At 43.5% G+C, this 24,091-nt stretch overlaps 1 protein-coding gene across 1 annotated transcript in view; it reads right to left on the minus strand.

Moving 5' to 3' along the window:
* The window catches only part of LUC7L3 (LUC7 like 3 pre-mRNA splicing factor), a 79,085-nt gene that overhangs the window by 17,813 nt on the left and 37,181 nt on the right, over positions 1–24,091 (minus strand). Inside the window, exons 4-8 of the mRNA XM_033962080.1 lie at positions 22,874–23,018; positions 17,516–17,593; positions 17,335–17,439; positions 11,667–11,828; positions 4,642–4,934 (exon numbers count right to left, since the gene is read on the minus strand). Of these exons, the coding sequence (XP_033817971.1) occupies positions 4,642–4,934; positions 11,667–11,828; positions 17,335–17,439; positions 17,516–17,593; positions 22,874–23,018 (783 nt within the window). The remainder of the gene's footprint in view (positions 1–4,641; positions 4,935–11,666; positions 11,829–17,334; positions 17,440–17,515; positions 17,594–22,873; positions 23,019–24,091) is intronic.

Below are 24,091 nucleotides of genomic sequence, written 5' to 3' on the forward strand. Positions count from 1 at the left end.
GGGGACTTTGAGGCCGAGGCGCCCAATGAGGGAGTCAAGGCCGAGGTGCCCAACGAGGGTGCCACAGGCCGAGCTCGAGGCCTGTCCCGCAGGACCCATGGGACCAAAGAGTTGGAGAATCTTGGCCACCCTTCGACGAAGAGCCCGTAGTTGTAGAGTCGCACAACGGGGACACAACTCAGCGTGGTGCTCTGCACCCAGGCACTCTACACATCAACGATGGAGATCAGTGATGGAGATAACCTGGTTACACCGAGTGCAGTTTTTAAATCCGGAACGAGGCTGGGACATAAATAAAGAAAAGGAAAGACGCGAGCACAGCGACTCAACAGAAACTAACCAAACAAGCCGCGGTGCAAGAGGGATGAGATTGCGCGAAGCAAGAGAGCAGTGCTTCTGGCTCCGCAGAAAACATTGAACTGAGGACACGCTGAGGAGACGCATGCCCTAGGCAGGGCGGGAGGGGCACGCGAGCATGCGCGGGCCAATCGCAAGCCTGAAGGCCTTCAAGCAAGTTTGCTTGCGAAAACGTCCGCTAGGGGGCTCCGTCGGTGACTTCACCCACATGTAGAGAATATGCTGCCTGCTTGTCCTGGAATAAAAACAGTACAATATTTCAATAGTGAAAAATACAATAAGAAACTATGACATAGTCATCAATCAAGTAATAAATTTTTTGAACAAATAGGTCTTAACCAATTTTCTAAAGGTGCAATAAGATGCTGATTGTTGAATCAGGTCTAACCATACTTGAACTTTACCTGTTTGATAAGCCAAAGATCGATCGAAATATTTTTTATAACGGCAATAAACCAGTATGCCGAGTAGGCCTAGTCGAATAGCACCATTCAAAATGAGAGAGGAGATATAGCAGAGCTAATCCAAATAACATCTTATAGCAAATACAAGCAAATTTGAAAAGTACTCTTGCTTCCATTGGCAACCAGTGCAGCTGACGGTAGTAAGGGCTGACATGTTCTGTTAACACACAGAATGATCGCCTGTACATGCCTTCAACAACACTGAAGCACGAGGTGAATGCCAAATGCCTACTATAGACCCGCCTGACCTTTAGCCAGTCAGTCATGGTCTCAGTCACAATCTCGAAACTTGGATTCACAGATCTGTTCTTCACCGATCCTGGGGTTAAGATCAACAGTGTATACTACCGGGATGTCCTCTTGATACAAAGCTTTTGCCACCTGTCCATCGCTCATCAGGAGACTACTTTATCTTCCAACAGGACATTGCCCCAGCACATCAGGCAAAGGACACCATAGAACTGCTACATCAGGAAACCCCTAACTTCATTGGTCCAGACATCTAGCCTGTGAATTCACCAGACCTAAACCCAGTTGATTACCAGATCTGATGGCCGAAACAGGAACGAGTCTACCAGATAGCAATTTATGATGTCAAAGACCTTAAACAGACCTCATCTCTGTTTGGGCTGAGCTGAAGTAGAGTGCCGTTGGCAAGTCCATAGATCAGTAGCGGCATAGGCTGAGGGCGTGCCTTCATGCAAAGGGAGCACACTTTGAACATCTGCTTAATTGAAACATTACTTTTTGACTTTATATTTTTCTGCAACAAATGCCATAAAACTGTTCTCGTGAGTACTGTAGACGGTTTGAGGGAAAAAATAGATGGAAGAATTTGCCTTTGAATTGAAATCTGTTAAAGATAATGTTAAGACTTCAAGATTTAACATCTGGGATTATTAAAGATAAGATTCTGTTAAATAGAAAGATTGAGAAAATATAGAATTACAATCATAGATTGAATTTGCACTTTTTGAATTTTCCAGTCTCCGGTGATAATGCCCATCAAAATCTTTAAAAAATATTTCATTGAAGTTTTAAGATTTTCTCCTGAAAATATTCCCTCTCTAAATCGAATATATTATATTCCAATGAGGAAAAATATAGGAGTGACTCCAGGACAAAAGATGGTATTTTGAATACAAGAGAGGCTTTGAATGTTAGATTTTCTTGAATCTTAACTAATTGAATCTTCTGAAAGAGCAACTTTACTAGAATCATTTGTTTTTGAACAAGATATTAATGGAATATTAAGACTCTATTTTAGCAATCCTCAAGTGTTATTCTATGGAGAAAAGGTTTGGATGTTTCTGGAGGCGATAAGGCAAACACAGGAGAGAAGGAAATTATTTTTGGCCATGAGATCTGAAACTGTAGCTCTTGGAGCCTCATTTTTGTTGGCCTATCCATGCAAATCTATGGTTAAATATCTTGGAGTGAAGTATATTTTTTTCTTTTTTTCTCACGTGAACAGCTGCAATCCTTTATGGATTTGAAGAGAGTGGTTTCTGTTTAGCTGTAGTTGAATGGCTGTTTAGGATATAGTAGGACATAAGCTTGTTAGGCCATTTCTTTAATATTGTTTTTCCTTTACTTATTAGTCTCTTCACCTTTCACTGGCCCTATCCCCCTTTTGATAGTGGTCTAAGGAAAAAATGTGGAAATAACTTTTTTGTGTAGTTTTTGTTTTTTTTTTAATTTCATTTGTATTGCCTGAGCAAGTGTAATTCTCATGGAAAATTCAAAACTTTAATAAATAAAAAAAAAAAAAAACATCTCTCAGTGGCATTAATGTACAGGAGGTGAGCCTTTTTCTGATGAAAGAAACTCCAGGAGAGGGCACAGGATGAAGTTAAGAGGTAATAGGCTCAGGAGTAATGTAAGAAAAAACTTCCTTATAGAAAGGATGGTAGTTGGGTAGACCAGTCTCCCGATGGATGTGGTAGAGGTGAAGACTGCACGAAACAGACACGTGGGATCTCTTAGGGAGAGGAGATAGCAGATGATATGAATGGGCAGGCTGGATGGACCATTCGGCCTTTATCTGCTGTCTTGTTTCTATGCTCCCCAATCCATTGCTGTATGCCCATACAGACCAAGTTACATTAAAATTAAGAGAGCTGTTTCTATTAGCTAATAGCAGCATATGAGAGTTATGGTTTACAATTTTATTTATATACTAGTCTTTAATCCCGTTACATTAACGGGTGCTAGAGTAGATGTCTGTCTGTCTGAGTATTTTTTTTCTTTGTCTCTCTCTCCTTGCACGCTGCCTGTCTGTCATTTTTTCTGTCTGTGAATCTCCCTGTGTCCTTAGTGCCCCTTTCTATGTCCTTAGTGCTCCCAGTGCCTCCTTCCTCCCCTCACCCCCCCTTCCGATGCCAGCCTGCCTGCCTCCCATCCCCCTTCCATTGAAACCATCCCCCGATGCCAGCCTGCCTGCCTCCCATCCCCCTGAGCAGCATGTTTCAATGCAAACCACTCCACCCCCCCCCGATGCCAGCCTGCCTGCCTGCCATTGAAACCCCCCAACCTCCTCCAATGCCAGCCTGCCTCCCATTCCCCTTCCATTGAACCCCCCCTGATGCCAGCCTGCCTGCCTGCCTCCCATCCCCCCTGAGCAGCATGTTTCCATGGAAACCACCCCACCCCCCAATGCCAACCTACCTACCTTCCATTGAAACCCCCCATCCCCTCCGTTGCCTGCATCCCTCTTCCATTGAAACCCCCCCGATGCCAGTCTGCCTGCCTGCCAGCAGCATGTTTCCATGAAACCCCCCCACCCCCCTCCGATACCAGCCTACCTGCCTGCCTCCCATTCCCCTTCCATTGAAACCTCCCATGCCAGCCTTCCTCCCATCCCCCCTGAGCAGCATGTTTCCATGGAAACCCCCCTGATGCCATCCTGCCTGCCTGCCTTCCATTGAACCCACCCACTCCCCTCCTATGCCAGCCTGCCTCCCATCCCCCTTCCACTGAAACCACCCCACCCCACCCCCGATGCCAGTCTGCCTGCCTGCCTCCCATCCCCCTGAGCAGCATGTTTCCATGGAAACCACCCCCCCGATGCCATCCTGCCTTCCATTGAACTCCCACCCCCCTCCGATGCCAGCCTGCCTGCCTCCCATCCCCCTGAGCAGCATGTTTTTAACCCCCCCCCTGCGCCGACCCTAGGCACGCTACTAACACGTCGCGACTCCCTCCCCCGACCTTAGGCACACCACTAACACGCTGCGACTCTCCCCCCCCACCCCCGCCAACCCTATCCGGCAGAACAGAAACCCCCGTTGACCCTCCCACCGCTAGACAGCTGACAAACCAGGCAGCTCCAGCAGTGTCCCAGGCACACTAAACACGCTGCTTCGGCTCTTCTACTGGCCTAATTTCCTCTGCCGCGTCCCTGCTGGAGCTGCCAGGTTTGTCAGCCGTCTAGTGGTGGAAGGGTCGGCTGGGAGGGTCAACGGGGTTTCCGTTGTGTCGGGTAGGGTCGGCCGGGGGGGGGGGGGAGGGAGGGAGTCACGACATGTTAGTGGTGTGCCTAGGGTGGAGGGGGGAGAGGGAGGGGATTTGCGTCGTGTTAGTAGTGTGCCTAGGGTCGGCAGCAGGGGTGGGGGGGTGAGGAGTTGCAGCTGTTACCTGGCTGATCCTTACACGCGCGCATGCGCGCTCTTGTGGCCACATCCCGACAAATCAGGACTCAGGGAACACGGGATAAGAGTGCGCATGCGCGCTTAGCATTTTATTATTATAGATTGTTTTTTTGTAGGCATATTCTAATCAAACCAACTAAATGTGCACATTTCCTGTTTAGGTACGGTACCTGCTTCGTCGGCGCTCCTGACTTCTTGATGGTTTGTAGTCACGTGACCGACTGCTTCTCTTGTCAGAAGTTCTGCTCGAGTGTCTACTCCTTGAGCGACTTCTTTTGCGCCTCTCTCTTTCACGAGCTTTTTCCTTTTCCTTTTCTTTTTCCTTTTCCTTTTCCTGTTCCTGACGACGTTTCTTTTCTTTTTCTTCTCTTTCACGCTCTCTTTCTCTTTCTTCTCTTTCCTCCTTTTCTTTTTTGGCCCGGTCATCACGATCAGGCTCTTCAGTTCTTTTTCTTAGCTTTTCCTTCAAATAAATATTTAAAAAGATAAAGCTAAAGACAGATTTCTATAAGAAAACAGCTTATAAGAAAACAGCTGTGTACCAATCAGTATACATCTACTACATAGAAGATACGACCAGTAGCACTTACAGACCTACCACACTGAGATCAATCCTATGCAAGGCTCTTTGTTAGTTTGTCCCTGTCCCTTGCCTTCCCCTAAACAGAATTCAGCAGAAAAGGTAGAAAAATCCTATACATATATGCATGTTTTTAGTATATTCATGTTGGAGATGCAGAATATAAAGCAAAATGATTGACAATGTAACAATGATGTAGAATGGGACGCAAGAAAATGGAATAGAGTGAATGGTAGGAAAGGGAAGATAAGCCGCTAGAACTATATGAAAATAGGAAGGAGGATCCAGTGAGCTCACAGAAGAGATTCTGAGTAAACAAATGCAAATAATACTAAGTGATAAGTTTAGCAAAACAAGGTAAAGTAATTTCTACAAACTTATTTTTTAAGGAAAGAAAGACCAACCTGCCACTATGAAGCTCAATTTTTACAACTGCTTCAAGTAAATGCAAGGAGCCTAAGGACCAAAATGGGAGAACTGGAGATCATGACCAAAAGAGAGGATCTAGACATAATTGGAATCACAGAAACATGGTGGACAGAGGACAACAAATGGGACATGGTACTGCCAGGGTACAAACTCTACAGGAGAGACAGGACTTGCAAGAAGGGTGGAGGAAAGCACAGTTACTTACCGTAACAGGTGTTATCCAGGGACAGCAGGTAGATATTCTTGACTGATGGGTGACGGCACCGACGGAGCCCCGGTACGGACAATTTTAGAGTGATTGCACTCTAAGAACTTTAGAAAGTTCTAGCTAGGCCGCACCGCGCGTGCGCGAGTGCCTTCCCGCCCGACAGAGGCGCGCGGTCCCCAGTTAGGATAAGCCAGCTAAGAAGCCAACCCGGGGAGGTGGGAGGGACGCAAGAATATCTGCCTGCTGTCCCTGGATAACACCTGTTACGGTAAGTAACTGTGCTTTATCCCAGGACAAGCAGGCAGCATATTCTTGACTGATGGGTGACCTCCAAGCTAACAAAAAAGAGGGATGGAGGGAAGGTTGGCCATTATGAAAATAAATTTTGTAAAACAGATTGGCCGAAGTGTCCATCCCGTCTGGAGAATGCATCCAGACAATAATGAGATGTAAAAGTATGAACTGAGAACCAAGTAGCAGCCTTGCAGATTTCCTCAATAGGAGTGGAACGGAGGAAAGCTACAGACGCTGCCATAGCTCTAATTTTGTGGCCCGTGACAGAACCTTCCAGTGTCAGGCCTGACTGAGCATAACAAAAAGAAACGCAAGCAGCAAGCCAATTGGACAGAGTGCGTTTAGATACAGGATGACCCAACTTGTTAGGATCAAATGATAAAAACAGTTGAGGAGATGATCTGTGAGGTTTGGTGCGATCAAGATAGTAAGTCAGAGCACGTTTACAATCCAAGGTATGCAAAGCCTGTTCACCTGGATTAGAATGAGGCTTTGGGAAAAAAACAGGTAGAACGATGGATTGGTTAAGATGAAATTCAGACACAACCTTAGGAAGGAACTTGGGATGTGTGCGGAGGACGACCTTATCATGGTGAAAAACAGTGAAAGGTGGATCCGCCACCAGTGCATGGAGCTCACTGACCCTCCTGGCAGAAGTGAGAGCTATTAGAAAGACCACTTTCCAAGTTAGAAATTTAAAATGCGTTGAGGCCAACAGCTCGAAAGGAGGCTTCATCAACGCAGAAAGAACCACATTAAGATCCCATACAACAGGAGGGGCTTTAAGAGGTGGTTTCACATTGAAAAGGCCCTTCATGAACCTTGAAACTAAGGGATGAGCTGAGAGGGGTTTTCCATGAATCGGCTCATGAAAAGCTGCAATGGCACTAAGGTGGACCCTTATCGAAGAGGATTTAAGACCAGAGTCAGATAAGGACAATAAATAGTCCAACACCAGTCCCACTGCTGTAGATATGGGATTATGGTGATGTAACAGGCACCAGGAAGAAAACCAAGACCACTTTTGTTGGTAACATTGAAGAGTAGACGGTTTCCTGGAGGCATCAATAATAGAACGGACAGGCTGAGAAAGGAGAGCATGAGCTGGAGTCAGCCCGAGAGATACCAAGCTGTCAGGTGCAGAGACTGTAAGTTGGGATGAAGCAGTGTTTGCTGATGCTGTGTAAGCAGTGAAGGAAACAGAGGAAGAGGTATGGGTTCCCTGGAACTGAGTTGAAGTAGAAGGGAAAACCAATGCTGTCTGGGCCACCGTGGAGCGATGAGAATCATGGTGGCTTGTTCCCTCTTGAGCTTGAATAAGGTGCGCAGCATGAGCGGAAGAGGAGGGAATGCATAAAGGAAGAGATTGGTCCAATCTAGGAGAAATGCATCGGGTTCCAGACGGTGAGGAGAGTAAAGTCTGGAGCAAAACAGGGGCAGTTGATGGTTGTGGGGAGCTGCAAAAAGATCCACTTGAGGAGTGCCCCATTGAGAGAAAATGAACTGGAGAGTCGAGGGGTCGAGAGTCCATTCGTGAGGTTGAAGGATTCTGCTGAGATTGTCTGCTAAGCAATTCTGTTCCCCCTGGATGTAGACTGCCTTCAGGAATAGGTGACGAGCAGTCGCCCAGGTCCAAATCCTTTGAGCTTCCTGACATAAGGGACGGGATCCCGTCCCTCCCTGTTTGTTGATGTAGTACATTGCAACTTGGTTGTCTGTGCAAATGAGAAGAACCTGAGGAAAAAGGAGATGTTGGAAAGCTTTGAGGGCATAAAACATCGCTCTGAGTTCCAGGAAATTGATGTGGTGTTTCTTTTCCTGGGTGGTCCAAAACCCTTGAGTTTGGAACTCGTTCAAGTGAGCTCCCCATGCATAGGGGGAGGAATCCGTGGTGATGACCAGTTGATGAGGAGGTAGATGGAACAGTAGACCTCTGGATAGATTTGATGATTTCAACCACCAAAGAAGCGACTGTCGAAGAGACGAGGTCACAGATATGTGTCGTGAACAAGGATCCGTCGCTTGTGACCACTGAGTCGCTAGGGACCATTGAGGAGTGCGCAGGTGGAGACGTGCGAAGGGAGTGACATGTACTGTGGAGGCCATGTGTCCCAAGAGCACCATCATGTGATTTGCAGAGATGGAAGGTTGCTGGAACACCTGCTGACAGAGATGAAGGATGGTGTGAAGGCGGTTTGGAGGAAGAAAAGCCCTCATCCGAACAGTATCCAGAATGGCTCCAATGAATTGAAGTCGCTGAGTTGGAATGAGGTGCGACTTGGGTAGATTGATTTCGAACCCCAACAATCGAAGGAAGTAAATGGTCTGATCGGTGGCTTTGTGAACGGACTGAGGAGAAGGAGCCTTGATGAGCCAGTCGTCCAGGTAAGGGAAGACTTGAAAGTTGTGGGAGCGGAGATAAGCTGCGACCACAATCAGACATTTGGTGAATACCCTGGGCGAGGAGGCTAGGCCGAAGGGTAGCACCTTGTATTGGTAATGATGTTGATTGACAAGAAAGCGAAGATATTGTCTGGACATCAGATGAATTGGAATGTGAGTATACGCCTCCTTGAGATCGAGGGAACATAGCCAGTCTTCCTGAGAAAGAAGAGGGTATAGGGTGGCAAGAGATAACATCTTGAACTTCTCCTTGACCAGACATTTGTTGAGATCTCTGAGATCTAATATTGGTCTGAGATCTCCGGTCTTTTTGGGTACAAGAAAGTACCGGGAATAAAATCCCAGGCCTTGCTGGTCCAGAGGAACTGGTTCGATGGCATTGAGAAGAAGGAGGGATTGAACCTCCTGAGCGAGGAGGAGGGACTGAGCCTTGTTGGAAGCAGACTCTTTTGGCAGACTTACAGGTGGAGGAGTCTGAAAATTTAGGGAGTAGCCGTGGGCGATGATAGCAAGTACCCACTGGTCGGAGGTGATTGCTTCCCAGCGAGATAGAAAAACTTGTAGTCGACCTCCTATGGGCTGAGGTAGAGGACATGATGGAGGAAGACTGGCAATGTCCTGGAGAAAGGAGTCAAAAGGGCTGTGTCGACTTAGGTTGAGTAGCCGGTTTGACAGTAGGCTGCTGTTGTTGACGAGCCTGTTGCTGCTGCTGACGCTGTCTGCGAGGTTGAGGAGGATGAGGCTGAGCCGGTCGAGCAGAAAACCTCCTTTGATATGAAGATTGTTGCCTGAATGGACGAGGAGGAGGAGGTTTCTTCTTGTTTTTCAACAAGGTGTCCCACCTAGTTTCATGGGCGGAGAGCTTTTGTGTGGTGGTATCCATGGATTCCCCAAACAGCTCATCCCCTAGGCAAGGCGCATTGGCAAGCCGGTCTTGATGGTTCACGTCCAGTTCTGAGACCCGTAGCATGCCAACCTTCTCATTGCTACAAAGATAGCAGTAGCTCGAGACGTCAGTTCAAAAGTATCATAAATAGAGCGGACCATAAACTTCCTGAGTTGCAAAAGACTAGAGGTACATTGCTGAAAAGCAGGAAGTTTACGGTCCGGAATATACTTTTGAAAAGAGGTTACCTGTTGAATGAGATGCTTCAGGTAAAACGAGAAGTGGAATGCGTAATTACCTGAACGGTTGGCCAGCATGGCATTTTGGTAAAGACGCTTTCCAAATTTGTCCATGGCCTTTCCTTCCCTGCCAGGAGGGACAGCTGCATACATACTGGCTCCTGCAGATTTCTTTAGGGTTGACTCTACCAACAGAGATTCATGGGGAAGTTGGTGTTTGTCAAATCCAGGGATTGGAATCACTTTATACAGAGATTCCAGTTTTCTTGGGGCTCCTGGGATAGTCAAAGGAGTTTCAAGATTTTTATAAAAAGTTTCCCTCAAGATGTCATGGAGGGGTAACTTTAAAAACTCTTTAGGAGGTTGGTCAAAATCCAAGGCATCCAAAAATGCCTTGGATTTTTTAGAGTCAGACTCTAAAGGAATAGACAGGGTGTCTGACATTTCCCTTAAAAATTTTGTGAAGGAGGAGTGCTCTGGCTTAGCAGTAGTATCCTGCACCGATGGTTCCTCCTCATCAGATGTGTAATCCTCCTCGGTACCGAGGGGATCATCTGAATCGTCCCACAAGTCAGGGTCCCGTACCGATTGTAAACGGCCCTGGGAAAGTGGAGTCGATGTCTCAGTATGTTTAGTCTTGCGTACCGATTTACCAGACCGAGTGGAGACGGTACCTGGGGAATGTAGTACGGTACGGGGTTCAGAGAACAGTACCGGTTCCGACACCGTAGGAGTAGCACGCCGTTTTGGTTCTGCTGACAGAACAGGCATGGACAAAGATTTTTGCGGTGCCGAAACAGTCGATGACAATAAAAGAGGCTGTTCGACAGACGGCACCGAAGGCTCAGTCGGTACCGACACTGGAAGGTTCGGAGACAATAGAGCCGGGAGCAACTGTTAGAGTTGCTGCTTAAGCTGGACCTGGAGGATAGAGGCAATGCGCTCATCCAACGTTGGTCCCGATGGCACCGGTACCGGTTTTTTCTTGCTCGGTACCTTCGGTGCCGCTCGACGCTCGGGTGAAGTCGATGCCGATGACGAGGCAGAGACTTCAATGGGAGCGGAGCGTTTACGGGGCCGGCGCTCAGTCTGCAGGACTTGGCTCACTGCATGCTCGACTGGCGGGCCTAGAACAGTAGGGGAAAGCTTCTTAGCCGGCTTACCTACAGGAGTCGACACCGACGATGCATCTTGCGGTGCCGAGGTAGTCGGAGTCGATTTGGAGGAAGTCGTCGACGTCGATACCGGTGCAACTTCCATAGCGGTACCGAAAAGGATCCGCTGCTGAATTTGTCGATTTTTTAAAGTTCTTTTTTGTAAAGAACTACAGCGGGTGCAGGTTTCAGCCCTATGGTCCGGACCCAGACACTGGAGGCACCACTTGTGTGGGTCGGAGAGGGAGATAGGGCGTGCACACCGCTGACACTTTTTGAAACCCGGTGACGGGGGCATGAAGGGAAATACTGCTGTAGCAAAATCGAAGCCCGAGGCTTCGATGGTGCCAACAGGCCCCGCCGGGTCAGATCGACAAAAAAATGAAAAATAAAAATATTTTTTTTTTTTTTTTTTTACAAAAGGTAAATAAGAAGGAAAGAAATAAAATATGAAGAGAAAAATACGCGCGAGCGGGAAGGCAAGTGAAATAGAAAAAAACTTCCAACAGCCGTTGGAAACACGCGTCTTCTTAGCTCCGCGGAATTAAGAAAACTGGGGACCGCGCGCCTCTGTCAGGCGGGAAGGCACTCGCGAACGCGCGGTGCGGCCTAGCTAGAACTTTCTAAAGTTCTTAGAGTGCAATCACTCTAAAATTGTCCGTACCGGGGCTCCGTCGGTGCCGTCACCCATCAGTCAAGAATATCTGCCTGCTTGTCCTGGGATAATTTAAATATTCATTTTTATTTCAAGCACATTTCTTTTCGAGTAGTGGTTTTTCTTTTTTTTCCCCTAAGAATAGCCAACTGTAACACAAGGTCAAATGAAGTTAACTATCATACCTGTGAAAATATATGCTGAATAAAGGGCAGCCAAAGGAATTATGTCAAGTTATTCTAGACTTTTCTTCTAACATCCAAAAATAGAAACCATCATGAACTACACAGTAGATTAACATATTTGTTATTTAAAAAGAAGAAAAAAAATGGATACAACAATCTTACTTTTAATTCCTCTACCGTAGCTTTAATTTTAGCATAACCCATGTGCTGCTTTCCCATTAAGTGGTCATCCACCCTTGACTGTGCATCTCCAACAATCAAAAAAGCTCCACAAACTTCACAGACTTCCATTTGTTTCTCCTGGGCTGCAAAGCTCTCAATTGTCTGAAAGAACAATGTTTTATTATTAGCATTATGTTTTTAGATTTTATTTCATAGCCACTGAATACATTATTATGACAGAGACAAATACTAAAAATAGGTGTCTAAATTAGAAGTTTATTTTCAGTTGAAAATAAACACCTAAATTCTACTTAAACCACAACATTTATGGTGCCTAGATCTGGAAGTTAGCATTCAACTTCTAACTTCATTCCTCCCAATTGGCACTTCTTCCAGGGCATACCTTCTTTTTAGGACCCTATATTTATGGGCCTTGTGAGTTAAGTATAGAATAGTGAATCACAAATTGTGTGCCGCCAGGGATTGAAAGACATGACGTATACTGAGAGTCACTTAGGGCATTGGCGCCTCGCCTCCTCCACATGAACCGTATCTTCTTGTTTTCCCTGAGCTCGGGACCATATCTGTAGGGTCTCCGTGCAAGCGTGGGTGTCGACATAACCCGGGGTTTGTGTGAAGCAGGGTTGTGTGTGTGCCACAGAAAAATATTTGCTTCGTTAGTGTGATAGAACAAAAAAAAATTTGTGGGACACTGATATAGAGTAATCAATTTGAAAAATCCAGATGTCTAAGTTAGGTAATTGATCTTTGGGGGGAAAATTGGTCTATATATCAATATGTGCCTTCAGAACCAAATACCGCACCATGATGCAATATTCAAGATAAAGTGATGTCCTTACCAGCTGCTAGTTAATTATTTGTTATTTCTAAAGGTCAAGGAGAACTGCAGAATGACACTTCAATTGAAAATTTCAGAATTAGTTGGACTAAAAACCTTTTTTTAAAAATAAATCCAAGTTCAAGTTCATTTATTTTTGATATACCGTCTATCAAAACAAATGTCTAAACGGTGTACAGTATAAAAAGATTGTAGAAAACTGTTAAAATGGGTAAATAAAAACAATATTTTGTCAAATATTAAAATACTAGGCAAATTCACATTAACGTACATGAGACAAAAGGGAAGTTGGGAAAGGAGAAGTTTTTTAAAATACATCAAAGTAAAATTAATAAAAAAGGGAAGGTAAAAGGGGAGTGGCAAGACATTAGGGAGGGGATCGCTTCAGAAGAAGCGTTTGATGTTTCAGAGCTTCACAGAAATTAGAAGTTTGAAAAGCGGAAGCTGGTACTAAAGAGTAAAGGCATCTTTAAAGAGAAAAGTTTTGAGCTTGTTTTTAAATTTTTCAAGCGAGTTCTCTAATCAAACATCTAATGGGAGGGCATTCCACAAAGAAGGGGCAGTAACTGAAAAAATAGATTTACGAGTAGTATCGTAAAACAGTTTGCGTATTGACGGTATGGAAAGTAGGTTTAGATCGGAGGATCAAGACTTAAACTAGTGACCTCCTGCATGCCAGTACAGCATACATAGCACCCGAGCTATAGTGCCAGCTGCTAGGCTATATTAAAGAAAGATTTTCATTTCATGACTCAGTTCTGTTGGAAAAATGCTGATATCTGTAAGAATGATGCCCTTAAGGTTTGTGAAGGATTAGTAGAAAGAATGGCAGTAGTTGTCTTCTAATACAGTTTGCTTGAAATCCTTAAAATCAGAATAGTTAAGACATGTATTTTAGTGGAATTCTGAAACTACTGATCATAAGGACTAATATTCTATTGTCATTAGAGAACATTTATCACAGATAAGCACTATGCTTTCTCTGGTGCAGAAGCAGGAAATCAAGTCCTCAATGTGAATATCTAGCTACATGTTACCTTTGACAAAAAAAGGGTACTATTTGGATCGGAGGGAAGGAGGTGCCAATGGAAAATAAGAAACATGTTTTAGCTTGACAATAGGTCACCTTGTCAAAAGTAAATAAAATGCCAACTAAATGCAACTTAATACTAATAATAATCTGCAAGAGAAGCAGGAGTTGGATTCTGTACTGGAAGACTGGAGAAGGGTGAATGTAGTCACTCTTCACAAAAGTGGAAAGAGGGAAATACAGGCTAGTAAGTCTGACTTCTGTAGTAAGTAAATTAATGGAAACACTTTAAAACAGAGAATAGTGACGTTTCTGGAATCCAGTGGATTACAGGACCCAAGGCAACATGGATTCACTAGAGGCAGGTCTTGTCAGACAAATCTGATCAATTTATTTGACTGGGTGACCAGAGAACTAGATAGATGGAGAGCGCTAGATGTAGTGTATTTAGATTTTAGCAAAGCCTTTGACAGTGTTCCACATAGGTGTCTAATTAATAAACTGAGTGCCCTCAGGATGGGCCCCAAGTGACGTACTGGGTCAGGAACTGATTGAGTGAAAGGCAACAGAGGGTAGTGGTCAATGGAGATATCTCCGAGGAAAGGGATGTTACCAATGGTATGCCTCAAGGTTCGGTTCTTGGGCCTGCTCTTTTTAACATTTTTTGTAAGCGATATTGTTAAAGGACTGTCAGGTAATATTTGCCTCTGTGGATGATACCAAAATCTGCAATAGAGCAGATACCCCTGATGGTCACCCCTGATGGTCTGAATAAAATGAGAAAGGACCTAGTAAAGCTTGAAAAATGGTCTGACTTTTGGCTGCTAAGAAATGCAAGGTCATGCATTTGGGCTGCAAAAACCTGAGGGAACGGTACAGTTTAGGGGATGAAGAACTTTTGTGCATGAAAGAGGAGTGGGACTTGTGTGCGATAGTATGTGATTAAGGTGGCCAAACAGATTGAAAAGGCAAAAGCGAAAACTAGAAAGATACTAGGGTGCACAGGGAAAGATATGACTAGTAGGAAAAAAGAGGTATTGATGCCCCTGTATAAGACACTGGTGAGACCTCATTTAGAATATTATGTACAATTCTGGAGATCGCACCTTCAAAAAGATATAAATGGGATAGAGTTGATCCAGAAGGTGGCTACTAAAACAGTCAGTGGTCTTCATCTCAGTATGTATGCTTTGGAGGAAAGGTGGGAGAGGGGAGCTATGATAGAGATGTTTAAATATCTATGTGGCATAAATGAGTATGGGGCGAATCTCTCATTTGAAAGGAAGTTCCAGAATGAGAGGACATAAGTTGAAGTTAAGAGGTGACAGGCTCAGGAGCAATCTAAGGAAATACTTTTTTACAGAAAGGGTCATAGATGTGTGGAATAGTCACCTGGTAAAGGTGGTGGAGACAAGGACTGTGTCCGAGTTCAAGAAGGTGTGGGACAGGCACATGGGATCTCTTAGGGAGAGAGAAATAGTGGATGGGCAGATTGGATGGGCCACTTGGCCTTTATCTGCCACCATGTTTCTATGAATTTTCCCTCCCCCTATCGTGCACGGCTAAAAAGAAACCTACAAACTTTCTCCATAATTATCTCCCACATTCACACAGCCCATGCCATCCCTCACAACCAGACCAACCACACCAAAGCCACTGTTATGATATGCTATTATAATACTTCTGAGGAGATTCTACACCCAAACAGTATCCTGTTTCCAATAGCAGACAATTCAGATTGGTAGCATGGAATGTTGCTACTATTTGGATTTCTGCCAGGTACTTGTGATCTGGACTATCTACTATTGGAAACAGGATACTGGACTAGATCAGTGTTTCTCAACTTGATCCTGGAGTTTCCCCTTGCCAGTTAGGTTTTCAGGGTATCCACAATGAATATGCATGAAAGAAATTTGCATATAATGAAGGCAATGTATGCAAATCAAGTTTATGCATATTCACTGTGGATATCCTGAAAACCTGACTGGCAAGGGGGTACTCCAGGACCGAGTTGAGAAGCACTGGACTAGATGGACCATCTGTATGACCCAGTATGGTTATTCTTATGCATAGCACTGGGCACATAAATTTACTTCCATTTTCCTTGTATTTACTGAAATTTCTGAATGAAAGATTTTTTTTTTGTAGATCCTAAACAGCTCAGGGGTTTTCTGAATGCCAAAGCATCAGTGAAAGAGTGGTGGTTAGGCTCTACTGTACACAAGAAAGGACACTGAGCAACATTAAAAGGCCCTTTCCCTCTTGATATAAATATCTTTTCATATCACCAAGCAAAACCACTAAAGCAGTTTCTGTGCTATATACCCTGTTCAGAATCCAGACTAAGCTGGATCCATCTCATGTATCTTCTATAAATAATTCCTTAACTGCACTGCAACACTAGTCTCAATAATGCTTGCTACCACTGAGGAATTTGAAACCCATCAGTAATTCAATAAATCCAGCCTTTGAGGTATTTTTACTCTTTATCATGGGTTTAACTAAGGCTTAAAGTACTGCCGGCATTTCCCATGTCTCTAGTGATTTAACAAGAGATTTTTCAAGAAAGTAAAACTTTCATTAGATAGAGATTTTTTAATAATCAGGCTGGACATGGATCAATCTCATTGCTGTTAGCAAATTTATCTAACACTGCTGTAGCTTGAGGTAAATAGATCCACTTAAGTATATTTTGAGAGAGCTTGGTCAATATGCCCCATGTTCAGGGACCACTTTTCTTGTTGCAGCCCTTGATTAAATTTGTCTACTAATTCTGGTTCAGCAGATTACATTTAATTGGAAAAACTGGAATAGATTAAATTACAGTTTTTGGTGGAATTCATTGTCATTTGTACAAGATGGAAAGAATGTTAGCCTTGCAGAAAGGAAATTTTAATAACTTTCAGGAGGTTTGGAGGCCTTTAATAGAATATTGAAATGAATGGTGATTGAAATATCATTTTTCCCTAATAGGTATAATTGCAAAGTGTGGGGGGGAGGGATTTCTGATCTGATATTAAATGTCTAGAGTAATAGGAAAAATTATATAATATATTATGTAACTACATATGAATTAGTAGGGTTGGGAGGGAGGGTTTAAATATTATAATTTAAGTTTAAACTGATAGATATTCAAGTGATATTGCATAAGTTCAAATGTTAATTTTTTTTATACACTTGTTGTAAGATGTAAAATGAATAAAGAATTAAAAAATTAAAAAAAATTAAAAATTTCTGGTTTCCTGTTATGTAAATTACTTTCATGAAGACTCTTACAATGATAGTACAAATCTGGGATCTTGCAGTCTCTCTGCATAAGGACAGTGGCCCCACACTATCCTGCTTGTTAGTATTGATTGTGTACTGGCAGTGTCTTGCCTTGTAGCTACAGAATGTATACAGTTCCAGTTGACCGATACAGAGCAACTTCAATGTCATCTACCATAAGCCTATGGTACACCTGCCTCAAGATAAGCCCCCACCTCCCTAATGCAACTATAGTCAATCTTTAAGAAGAGCAGATAAGAGTACATATCTTTAGAGACCTCTGTTGATCTATAAACTGTCAACCTAGAACAATGGAAACCATACTCTGAATATCATCATCCTTGCCTTCATTTCAGAATCAAAGTTTTCTGTGCAGAATTATTATGAAGTACTTACAGTGACTGTAAATTAATCATTTTTCCATATAGTGTTCTAATATAATACAATCATTTTTCCATATAGTGTTCTAATACAATACAATACAATAAGAATAACAGAAAATGCTTACTTACTGAAGTCGTGGATCTGAGCAGTTCTCGCTCCTCTTTAAGCTGTTCAACCAGTTTCATCATTCCTTGGGCTTCTTCTACTTTTCCTTCAGAACCCAGTTCTTCAATCTATTAAAAAAAATATAAGTAAGTTTCTTTCTAAACAATGAATATAATGGATTGACTCATATCTAATAATCCTCACCTGCTGAAGAAGTCCATCAATTTTGTCAGTCAATACTTGAATCTTCTCCTCATTTTTTCCAGCAGGTCCAGATGCTTGCTAAAAAATATATATTAAACACACATAAGTTAACATTTTTTTCAACTGGACAAACACTTTCCTAGCTTCATGATTCAGTTGACCACATTACTAAGTCACCAAAGCACTCCAATTAAAACTGTTCTACAAATTCATGCAGTAATAATAATAATAACTTTATTTTTGTATACCGCATTACCATGGAAGTTCTATGCGGTTAACAGATAAAGAGACTGTACATTACAGCGAAGTTACACTTTTTTTTTTTTTTTGGTATAGCTACATTTACATTTTCGGCGACGCTACATTTGCGGTGAAGTTATTTTTCAGGTTGGTTACTATTGCAGAGAAGTTACATTTGTTGTAAGTTGCATATATATAGCGGAGTTAATACAGTAGTGTTACATACAGCGGTGATATATACTGCTGAGTTCGATAAAGCCGAGCAGAGGCATTAAGTAAGGGAGGTAACGAAGAAGGGGTGATTAGTTGGAAAGGTGATCCATTTTGTTAAGCCATTTGGTGGCTGACAGGATTAGAGGAGTCGAGAGTCTGAGGTAAGTCAAGGTCCGAGGAGGAGGCAAGGAAGAGGAGGGGGAGAAGTTAGAGGAATTTATCAAAAAGGTAGGTTTTGATTGCCTTCCTGAACATTTGGTAGGGGGGGGAATTGGAGATGAGTGCTGTGAGGCATTTGTTCCATTTGCCCGCTTGGAATGCAAGGGATCTGTCGAGAAATTTCTTGTAGAGGCAGCCTTTCAGGGAAGGAAAAGAGAACAGGTAGGTGTTTCGTGTACGAGAGGGGCCAGCAATTTCAAGGTGCTCGGATAGGTAGATTGGAGAAGAGCCTGCTAGGGTTTTGAAGCAGAGGCAGGCGAATTTGAAGATGATCCTTGCCTCCACCGGCAGCCAGTGGAGTTTAGTGTAATAGGGGCTAACGTGGTCATATTTTTTGAGGCCGAAGATGAAGCGGACAGCAGCATTTTGAACTATTCTTAAACGTTTGATGGTGTTTTTATAGGATCCCAGGTATATGATGCTACAATAGTCCAGTATACTTAAGATTAGTGACTGGACCAGAAGACGGAAGGAGAGGTGGTCAAAGTAGCATTTAATGGTGCGAAGTTTCCAGAGGGAGTAGAAACATTTTTTGACCTGGGCACTGGTATGATCTTCGAAGGTCAAGCATCTGTCTAGGAGGACTCCAAGGATTTTTATGGTGGGGTTGATAGGATAGTCTAGGCTGTTCAATTTCAGGGAGGTGTTTGTAAGTTTATGGTTAGGACTTGCCAGGAAAATTTTGGTTTTTTCGGTGTTCAGTTTTAATTTGAATTGTGAGGTCCATAGTTCTAGTTTGGTGAGGACGGAGGAGGTGAGTTGTTCCGTCTGTTGTGTGAATGAAGTAAGGGGAATGATAATGGTGATGTCATCTGCGTATATGAATGATTTTAGGTTTAAGTCAGCAAGTGTCTGTGCCAGGGGAGCCAAGAAAATGTTAAAAAGGGAGGGGGATAGAGGGGAGCCTTGTGGGACTCCGCAGGGGTTGCGCCAGTGATGGGAGAAGGTTCCATTGCTGTGGACCTGGTAAGTACGGTTAGTTAGGAAGCTTGAGAACCAGTTTAGTACTTGGCCGGTAATGCCGATCGAGTCAAGGCAGTTGAGCAGGATATTGTGGTCGACCAGATCGAAGGCGCTGCTTAAGTCAAATTGGAGTACTAGGGCGCTTTTGCCCAGTGAGAACAGGTGGAGGAAGTAGTTGGTCAGAGCAGCTAGGACAGTTTCTGTGCTGTGGTTTGTGCGGAAGCCGGATTGGGAATCGTGAAGGATGTGGAACTTTTCTAAGTGAGGTCCATATTTCTAAAGATTTGTCCAGCTAATGTTTTGAATTAGCTGGACAAACACTAACCCTTCTGATTCCGCATGATCTCTCACATTCAGCATTTAAATTTTGTCCAAATAGTGGCCCAGAAAAAAAAAAATATTATCCAGCCACAAGGAGACAGCACTGGGCATATTCCTAATACATGGTTTCACTATGAACAGTCGGCAATGACAGCCATTCAAATAAAATGCCCAAAATTAGCCGGACAACTCTGTAAGAGCTAGATACCACTGAAGTCAGTGATCGTCGCTAAACAGTTTTGACTGCTTTAGTGACAATTGCATTTGCCGACCTGATGCACAAAATGGCTCACTGCGTGTTATTCCCCTCAATTCCCCATTTTCTGATCCAGCCATGCAAATTAGCTATTTAATATTAAAACCCAATGCAAACTACCTGAGCAACTGATGCACTAACCGCTTGGCGATGCACAAAAAAGGAATGGGTTTTAGTGATTAAAAAAACAAAAAAATGACAGGTCAAGGCCAGTCATTCACCTGTCTTACCCCTAACTTTTTTTTTTTTAATGGTTAGAGATACTGTGCATGTGTTACACATGCACAATATCTGTCTCATTAAAAAAAAAAAATAAAAAAAAATAAAAAAGCCTTACCGCCAGTGATGGCCCTGCTCAACATCCGCCTAACAAACCAGAACCGGGGACAGACCCCCTCGCAAAAAAATCAGAAGGAGGGATGTTCACTCCCTCCTGCTATGCTCCCTCTCTCCTCGCTAGAAAAAGTTGGCAAACTGCCCCACCCAACCCTGTGGCAGCGAAAACAGCAGGAGGGATGCCCACTCCCTCCTACCAATGGAGCCCCCCTCTCCCCAAACTCCCTGTTGCCGGTTCATGAGGGGGGGGGCGGGGATTTTGGAGAGAGATATCATTGGCGGGGAGTGAATTGGACGTATCATAGAAACGTGTGCTGTTAATCGTACAGCTGAGGTTCTGATTTTGTTTATAAAGAGTCCGTCTTTCCAAGTTCATTCTGTGGTACAGGGCCCCAAGGGTAGATCTGTCATTGCACAGATCACACTGAATATACACCCACTAGTACACTGTAATGTCTATGCACCTAACATATTGGATCAATTCTTTAATAAACAAATTGTCATCTTATTGGTGGGTGGGGGCAACTCATAGTTGGTGGGGACTTTAAATAGGATTTATGACCCAAGTACAAGAACATAATAGCCTTACTGGGTTAGACCAATCAAGCCCAGTAGCCCGTTCTCAAGGTGTCCAATCCAGATCACTAGTACCTGGCCAAAACCCAAGGAGTAGCAACATTCCATGCTACCGATCCAGGACAAGCAGTGGTTTCCTCCAAGTCTTTCTCAATAACAAGACTATGTTCTCAAGAACAATTAAGCCTTGCTAAGGGGTTGCCCTTCTCTGCAGCACTTTGGATTTCATGGACAGTTGACGAGCATTACATTCAGGAGATTGAGATTTCACCCATTTATCTCATGCTCATTCTACTCAATCCCATATTGCTCATTTATTAGCCTCCACACAGTTATTTACCAATTTGGCCTAAGCAAAGACTAGTCCATATGGGATCTCTGATCATGTTTTTATCTGGATCCAGTTGAATATGGTGCATTCCACACAGATGGGAGTTTAAGAGGTTCCCATTGGAGTTATACAAGGCCAGAAGATTTAAAAGAGTGTTTATAACAAAAAATGGGAGAAATTTAAAACTCATAATGCTGAACATGTTCAACCTATTTTATTTTGGAAAATGGCAAAGGAAGTGCTTAGAGGACAGATTATTGCAAATACTGTTAGAAAGAGGAAAACGAGAGATAAAAATATATTTAGTTTAGAAACACAAATCCAGAGGAATCGGGCGGTGTTGGGAATGCATCTAACTTCAGCCCTTAAAGCATCATTTTTGGCTAAACAAATGGAATTGAATGAATTTCTTCATCAAAGATCAATAAAATTTCAGAATTATTACAAATATCAATTATACTTACATGGGAATAAGGGGGAAGTTAATAGATAACTTAATTCGACAAAAATGGGGAGCTTCCAAAATTTTTCAGGTGAAATTTAGAAGGGACAATTGCTCAATACAATTGAAATATTAATCTGATTTTTAAGAATTTTTATGAAATTTTATATTCCAGGTCTGGGGAGGAGCAATATGTATCTGGAGAACTGATATTCCTAAGATTTTGGATGCTCAATGTGCTTTTTTAAATTCAACTATAGAGGATGAAGACCTTCTTCTGGCTCTTCAGCAAATTAAACTTCAGAAGGCCCCTGGTCCAGCAATTGTAGTGGGGGGGGGGGAGGCTCTCCTGGCAGGAATGTTTGGGCACCCCCCTGCCAGCGATCATAGTTGAGGGGGGAGGCTCTCCCTGCAGGAGGGGTTGGGCACCCTCCTGCCGACGATTGTAGCAAGGGGCTCTCTCGGCAGAGAGCGAGAAAGAGAGCAAGAGAGACACATCTGAACCTAGGATAGGTTCTTATCTTGCCACCGACATCACTCTGCAGCGTTTTGCCTCCTGCTGACCCAGTCCAGAACCAACTCAAATCTGGGCAGCCAACCTCTGAGCCAAGCCTCCCTCCAAAAACACCAGAGAAGGATGGGTCCCATGCAATAAGAATGCTTTGTGCATTAAAAGCACAAACTTGGGAGAAAAAGCCTCCGAGCCCGACTGAAGTAGCACCGCCCATGCCTGCAGATGCTTCCAACTGAGACAAAACGCTGGTTGCGGCACCCACCGAAAAAATCCAACCCTGGGGAAGAAGGAAGCGAGAACGGCAGTGCTGCCGAAAGCGTGGGAAAACTTGCATGCACGTCATGCTTGTGGGAAAGACCCAGATCCTTTGGCGTCATAATGTTTTTTCCACTGGAGCCCTCCGAACAACCATTCAAACACAGTCTCAACAGTGTTCGCCACTTATCGCAGCGTGAACACCATTTCACCACCTCTTCTACCATACACACAAGCGACACCGAAACGAGTAGCCCCCAACATCCCCCTTTCAAAGGAAACACAAAGGCCGCACATTCCATTCAAACCAACATCAATGTTAGTGCTGGTAGTTGCAGGTTGTTCAGAACTGTCGGGGCAGAAAACCCCGACACTGAACTTGGTCTCTCTCTCTTTTTTTTTTTTTTCAAAACAAACATGGGAAAGAAGAAAACAGAGAGCAAATCATGTTCTCAATCACTGGAGGGAGGGTGGGGAAGGGACCTGGGGGTCCAGGTGTAGCTCCTAAAGCTGGCACCGCTCAGCCATATACTTTTAAAATGAACTGGCATGTGGGATCTTTTAAGAGAAAGGAGATAGTAGATGTTGCGGATGGGTAGACTGGATAGACCATTTGTAAAAGTTTAAATTTAATAAATCTCCAATCTTTTTTCAATCTATCTAACTCTTGAAGATATGCACATGCTACTTACACCAGAAGCCTGCTGACTCTGCGACAGTGCCAAACGAGCATGGCCTCTTCGAATTCGACGCTCCACTTCTGCAAGTAAGCTTTGTAAGTACCGAAGAAAGTCTCTTTCATATCCACCTTTCATGAAGCGAGAGCTCTTCTCATATCTAACAGAAAATAAATACATAAAATAATTGTACCCATACATGTATACCAAGACAAAATTCTGGGGCATCAGATATTATAACTTCAAGTATGGGTATGGTTAAAAAGACTAGAAAATTTGCTGCAATAGCTTGTAAACTGCATGTATGACTTCCAAACCAATTTGACAAATATATCTGCTGGTTCCTGTTTTAGGGGTTCTCCATTCAAATCTAGAAATGGATGCTGGTATTGGCAGTAATTAAATATTTTACTAAAGATAATGTAGTCTGATTTATGCATTGTATGTTTATTTTTGTGTAGTGATAATGCTATTTGTAACCCACCTCAAACTCCACTTTGCAAGGATTTGGGAGGATATAAGATCACATATAACATAACCTAATAGATAAATTTTCTCTTTCCACTAGAGAGACCAACGTTATTCTCCTGATATTGTGAGATTATAGCACTTTCAAATGATGGTGTATATGAAGGTTTCCTCTCTCCAGGTGACATAATTCTACCACTTAGCTTTCTTTTACATCTGTAAAAACTGATAGAGAATGGGATATTCTAGACTGATGTTGATGTTGAAAAGTAACAAAATAGGAATTCAAGGTAAAACAAAATTATGTGGCTGCTCATGGCATTTCCTGTAGTACCGCAAGCTGCTGCAAGAGTCATAGCAGCCATTTTAGACGGTAGCTGTGAAGCAGGAGCAAGAGGGCTGCGTTCCTGCCAAGAAAATCCCCCACTGGAGCACCAGGTACCTCGGTAGGCCCGGGCATGGATTGGGGCAATCGTGGGGTTGGGAGGAGGATTAAAAGGTCCAGGCTTGGAGAGCCACAGTCACATGTCGCTCGCAAGCCGCAGGTTGCCGACCCCTGGACTAGATGAGCAGAGAACTGGATATAAGACACAAGCCGGATGTAGTCTACTTAATTCTTAACCAAAAATGTAATGTGACTTCTGTGTCTCATTGAAAGCCACATAGAATCCCAGTTGAAATTTGACAGGTATAAGACATGGTATGTTATTGTAGTCTATTTGGATTTCAGCAAATCTTTTGACACAGTTCTTCACAGAAGACTCA

The sequence above is a fragment of the Geotrypetes seraphini genome, chromosome 10 (genome assembly GCF_902459505.1).
Source record: "Geotrypetes seraphini chromosome 10, aGeoSer1.1, whole genome shotgun sequence".
Taxonomy (NCBI): domain Eukaryota; kingdom Metazoa; phylum Chordata; class Amphibia; order Gymnophiona; family Dermophiidae; genus Geotrypetes; species Geotrypetes seraphini.